Below are 6,000 nucleotides of genomic sequence, written 5' to 3'. Positions count from 1 at the left end.
TAATATGTTACACATATAGTATGTTACACATAGTAATAAATAATAAATAATTCACATCATAAAACTTTTTTAACTTATTAAATGTGTTCATACAATTCCATTCTTTAATCTTAATTATGATAAAAAAAAAACAGAAAGACGTTTTGGAAATACTTTGCTGCTTTTCATCATAGCTGAGAATCAAAAATGCAACTGTAAATGCATTTAAGTTAAAAAAATTTTATGATGGACTAAATTATTTAGGAGAACATCTAAGGTAGACATTATAAACAATACATCAAAGCAAACATTTTTATTCCCACTTATTCCATCATTAAATATTACATTATTTTTTCATTATAGTAATTTATTTTTATTATTATAAAATTGCAAAATTTGCAAAATTTAGCAAAGTTCTACAAAATCAGAAAAATGACATTATATACATTATTAATCTTACGAAGCCCCATGTCAACAGAATCGCAGAAATCGTTAATAATGTATAATGGGCAACCTTTAGTCTGAAAAAGAAGAAACTCATTGTAAGTACATTATACCAGAAAGAGTGGTAATACATATTCATGCAGACTTAATACCTACTTTCTGTATCTTGCTTTGGCTACGTCCATAGTGTCGAGCGATTCGTGAGCTAAGTATAAGCGCATACCAGGTATCATATTCTTCAAATATATCTCCCAGTCTATGTCCTCTATGTTAAAATAAAAAATCTCACGATCAGTCGGATTCATACGGTTCCATAATTCTAAAACGGCGTCATTGTTAAATTGCCACTGTTGCGTAGTGAAATACGATAATATGGAACCAAATAAGTTTATCTTCTTATAAGCCTTCCACAATCTGAAAATTGGCAACTTGTCTTCGTTGAATGTTGTAAAGAATTTTATGAGAATTATTTATTACATTTCAAATAAAATCGATGAATTTCTTACATGGGTTTTCGGCCAGTGAGGAAGAATAAAGTATCTACTATAGCGGCAGGTATCATGTGCAAGAATATCACACAAATATAGTGCACGAGTAGATATTTGTTTAAAAAGAGCATATAATACCAAAGCACATTCGTGGTTGGAACCTGTAAGCCATAGGTCTCGTTCAATTTCATGAATCTTCTCCAGGTGATTGGATTTTGACGCGATGATATGTAATTGAAAACCGATAATCTCTTTGTTTCCGGACTCTTCGAATTTTCAGTCTCGGTACTCAGTAGAGTATCTCTGAAAGAAAGTGATAAATGTTAATTAAAAACAATAATTAAAAACTTATGTATTATTGCATACATATTGTTAAAGAATTCCAATCTTATACAGAAAGATAAAAGATTTTCAGACTAAGACACTGCATGCAATATTTTATTTGTATTTGTATAGGTATAGATTTTAAATGCTTCATAGTTAAAAACTTATCAATGTTTTGATATTCCCGCTAAAGAAAAATCGATACAAATTTTAGAAAACATGGAAAGAAAATGAGAGAAAAAAGTTTAAGACATTTTATATATTTTTATAAATTTATATATTTTAAAATACCAATATAATAATATCTTTTTTATACGACATTTCAAAATCAACTGTAAAAAATATCGATTAATATCGATAAATTAAAATAAACGTCATAATAAAATGTGATAATGAGAAAAGAATTGCAACCGAATAAACGTAACATATTTGATAAGAAAGAAAGAGAGAGAGAGAGAGAGAGAGAGAGAGAGAGAGAGAGAGAGAGAATATATATATAAATATATATATATATATATTTATATATATATACTTTGATAAACATAAGCTTACTTTGTTTTGGCAGTGTCCCAAGCCGCGGCGATGGCATTACAAACAACGTAATCTGCAGGTACGATATCTGCTATAATGTCGGGATTACAATGTAAGGTACGTAATAAACCTATGCCACTGCCCATCACTACACCCACTGCTCCATATATGTTGTTGATCCATCCAGTCAATGGTTCGTTGGCCGTTGACGTTATAATCGCTGGACGTACAATGCAAATCGGAATCTCGGCGCTACATTGTCTCACTATGTCTTCAGCGATCGCTTTCGTAAACACATATGTATTCGGCCATTTACCTATTAATCTATGTCTGCTTAATGTAATATTTGAAACTGAAGATTTTATAGGAATACATATTTATTACACTTATATATAAATGTCATAAATTAAAATTGAAGAAGGCACCGAATAAAGTATTGCACTCTTGCTCATTTCAAGAAATTGCAGCAAAATTAAATTAAGCATCTCCAATAAAAAATATAGAATATATTCTATTATTATTACTTAACATCCAAATTTTGCAACAAATTGTATGTATGCAAACATAAAGAAGGTATAAGTAATATGTTAAAGGTGAAAGTATAAAAATTAACTGCGGAATAGCTTGTTTGATGCAAAAGAGCAAAACAGAAATGAACGAATAATAATTAGATGAAATTGTGCATTTGATGAAAATTGTGCGTTGATAGAAAATACTGTATAATATTTATATAAGAAAATGCATGTTAAATAACCGCGTTGAACAACATTCGATTTTGTGATTTTTGACTTTGTAATTTTTTCAATTGAACACTTACATTGGCGTAATTTGATCCAATATTTTATCATCGAAACTATCCACTAATGTTAATATCTGATCCGCGTCTAAAGGTGAAGAGTAAAATTTTTCTTCAATGAATGCGTTTACGCAATGAGCATATGCAGTAGATATATGGACAAATGCCTAAATAAAAACGAAATAATTGCATAATCAACGTAAATCAAATTTTTGTATTAATAAGAATGGAAGCTCGATTAAAGTGGTTCTTTTTACCTACTTTCAAGTTCGACAATTTTTTCGCAAAGAGAACAAGTTGCTTTGTTCCATTCACGTTTATCTTCACAGCATTTCGAAGTGTTTCGTTAAATCGCACAGTGGCTGCCGCGTGGAAAATTATGTTTGTGTCTAAAAGACGTTCTTTATTTTCTGGCGACAATCCGAGATCTAACTCTTTCAAATCGGCTTCTATCATTATTACTTTGGTCATAAAATTGGGTTGCTCTTTTTTTAGTCTATCATAAACCTAAAAAAAATAAAAATTTTAAAGAAATCGCCGGGGTGTAAATCTTTTCTATCTAAATTGTATATGTGTGTTCTTTAATATGTTTATTACTAACAACATCATTGAAATGTTCCGCAAACCGCTGTTCCGCCAATTTTCCTTTTTTCACCCTCATGAATAAATACAGTTTTCCTATATCCGGGCAACATCTAAAAATATTCGTTTTTAATCAATTTTTCGATAAATATTTTTATTAGGATTTATGACTGTACTTTTATTTTATTGTTGACTCAACTTATATTAATTTATTAAAGGCTTATCGCTAAACAATTTTTTCACCTTAAAAGTATTTTATATGACAGAGTTTGTGTTTTTAATAATATATTACTTATTACAAAAAGAGATTGATTCAAATAACTAATGCTAAGAAACTATTATATATCATGTTTGTTAAATTAATTACATTACACTAAAGATTTTTATATAAAAGTACTTACCGCAATAATTTTTCGATTAAGAGTATGCCAAGGAAGCCAGAACCCCCTGTTATAAGAATGTTGCATCCTTCGAAGGATGATATAATCTCACTAGTAGCCGATGAAACTACAGGATCCGACATATCCAATAAATCATCAATATAGGTATTGCTTGTGTGTGTCATTTCGTTGGCGTTTCTAGACGCGTCAAGAAATATTTATGATTTTGCTCAATATTGCAAAATCGACAACAAAAATTTATGATTTACACTTAATGTCAAGATATTTGATCACTATTTTTATAAACTTATGAATTATTGAGCTGTTCACAAATTCTAATTTTTGTAACATACAGGGATGCACTTTTTTAAAATATTGCTTTTTGTCGAAATACTGTGGAAAATCGACAAAAATGAACAAATTATTTATGATAGAGCACAATACGCGATCGTGGTAAATGTGACGACTACAGCGCTTCAACTGAAATAAGGAAATGTATGAGTATGAAGATAAATAAAGAAGAGGAAGTGGGCAAGAAAAAAAGGAGAAGGAGAAACACTTCATTACCATTGAATGTGAATATCAACGAATGTGAATATAAAAAGAAACGAAGAGTATTTGTTTAGGAGAAAAAAATCAAGGAAACTACGCTTGCGTTTTAATAACTGATGACTTTACAAGAATACCTTATGCATATACATCTATGTATATTTGGTGTTCACGATCTTTTAACCTAAAGTCGCGATAAAGTTATTCGATACATAATTGAAGGTATTTTGCATTTTATATGACTTTATTTGTAATAAATTATTCAGCTATTTTAGCCATGTAGATTTTTCTTTTGACCTATACCTTTTTAAGGGGACTAGACAGTCAAAAAATCGATTTCTTTTATTGCATTTTTTGAGTACTATCCTTTCTGAATAAAGTGCCGCTTGGTAGATGTCGAAAATCACAAAATTACCGATTTGGCAGCCAAAAAGATCGAGCGGCGTACGGATTTGAGGTGCGTATTAGTAACGGTACTTTGAAATCTTTCAAAACTGTGAATGCGTTTTTCTCGACTTTTTTTGGGGGGGTTTGCCGTGATTACGAATAGACGAAAGTTCAGATCAATTTAAAAAAATTCTAGGATGTATAAAACATGTGTCATTTTCCGCGAAACCTCCGATACAGTCTGTAAAAATTCGAGTTTTTCAAAAAATTTAAAAGTCGCGTTTTTTCGTTATAAAAAATTATTTTTTTCGAAAAAATCGCCGTTTTTTGACCGTCATTTTAATAATTTTGTTCCGATTTGTTTTTTTTTTTTTTAGGTTTGGCTGGAAATTACGAGTCTGACGAACAATATCCAGCAAAAAATGTCGATATATCACTTTTTAAACTCTGTATCGCTACAAGAGTAAATCAAAATTTTTTGAAATTTTTATATGGTCGTCTCTTTGTCACGCCATTTGTTAAATATATCTAATACCAATTTTTTTTCAATCTGTATGATAACAATAAACATTGGGTAAAAGGGTAAATCTGGATTTGTTTTTATTTCTTTGCAATTGACCCATAAAAAGAATCTTGATTTTTAAGCGATTTGACTGCCTAGTCCCCTTAAGGATATTTTTTGTACGTACAATCGTAGCAAAAAGTAGTAGTAGAAATTCGATTTTAACGAATATATTTAAATATGCTCTTCTTATATAGTTTGAGTAATAAAGATTGCGCAGAGAATCTTATCATTTGTTCATAATTAGATTGCAGAATGTTCTTTTGAATTTCTGTTGCTTTTATTCTGAGAATTTTTAAATTTTCTGAATTATAATGAGAAACTTTTGGCAGTGACGATATCAATCTCGAAATTTTATTTATAAAGATAAAATAATTTATTCGTGTAGAATTTCAGAGTGGTTTAAAATGTCAGAATAAAAATTGAAACAGTGAATAATCACAAAATATAGAAATTTTTCAACTATTTTATTAAAAAATTTAATAATTTTGATCGAATTATATTCGATATCTTTTGAACCATTCATACTTAGTCAAAAATTATTTAATCAAATATTTCTTCTATATCTAGTATACTTTTTCAAATTTTAAACTAATTTCTATCATTCTTTTTATCCATTTTAGCCACTTGAATCAACGCAATCACAAGTTTTTTATAAAGTCACGGATAAATTCGTTGTAAATTAAAATCTTTATAACTTTTGATTATTTCAGTGAATTGATTCCGAATTTTTTTACAAGTCTCCGAACATATGTGAGAACAATCTGTAAAATTATTGTTAAATTCCTAATACTTCAAAAATAGGTACTAAACATCCTTAAATATACTGGAATAACAAATTCTTTTGTCTTAGATTTTTAATATAATACTGGTTTATTTTCAAGAAAATTCACATTTTATTATATTATTTTAATTTTTTGCAGAAAAAAATCATTTAAAGTGGATTTATATACTTTCGCGGTAACTAAGTATAAATGA

At 28.9% G+C, this 6,000-nt stretch overlaps 1 protein-coding gene across 1 annotated transcript in view; it reads right to left on the bottom strand.

Annotated features, from left to right (window-relative positions):
• Positions 1-270: 270 nt before the first annotated feature.
• LOC105671820 (fatty acyl-CoA reductase wat-like) overlaps positions 271-6,000 on the bottom strand; it is a 14,490-nt gene continuing 8,760 nt past the window's right edge. Inside the window, exons 2-9 of the mRNA XM_012366290.2 lie at positions 3,546-3,753; positions 3,164-3,257; positions 2,824-3,069; positions 2,584-2,729; positions 1,788-2,090; positions 930-1,214; positions 580-837; positions 271-500 (exon numbers count right to left, since the gene is read on the bottom strand). Of these exons, the coding sequence (XP_012221713.1) occupies positions 404-500; positions 580-837; positions 930-1,214; positions 1,788-2,090; positions 2,584-2,729; positions 2,824-3,069; positions 3,164-3,257; positions 3,546-3,709 (1,593 nt within the window). The 5' untranslated portion in view covers positions 3,710-3,753 and the 3' untranslated portion in view covers positions 271-403. The remainder of the gene's footprint in view (positions 501-579; positions 838-929; positions 1,215-1,787; positions 2,091-2,583; positions 2,730-2,823; positions 3,070-3,163; positions 3,258-3,545; positions 3,754-6,000) is intronic.

The sequence above is a fragment of the Linepithema humile genome, chromosome 6 (genome assembly GCF_040581485.1).
Source record: "Linepithema humile isolate Giens D197 chromosome 6, Lhum_UNIL_v1.0, whole genome shotgun sequence".
NCBI lineage: Eukaryota > Metazoa > Arthropoda > Insecta > Hymenoptera > Formicidae > Linepithema > Linepithema humile.
Note: the sequence above shows the minus strand (reverse complement) of the source record. Positions and strands in the feature narration are given on the sequence as shown.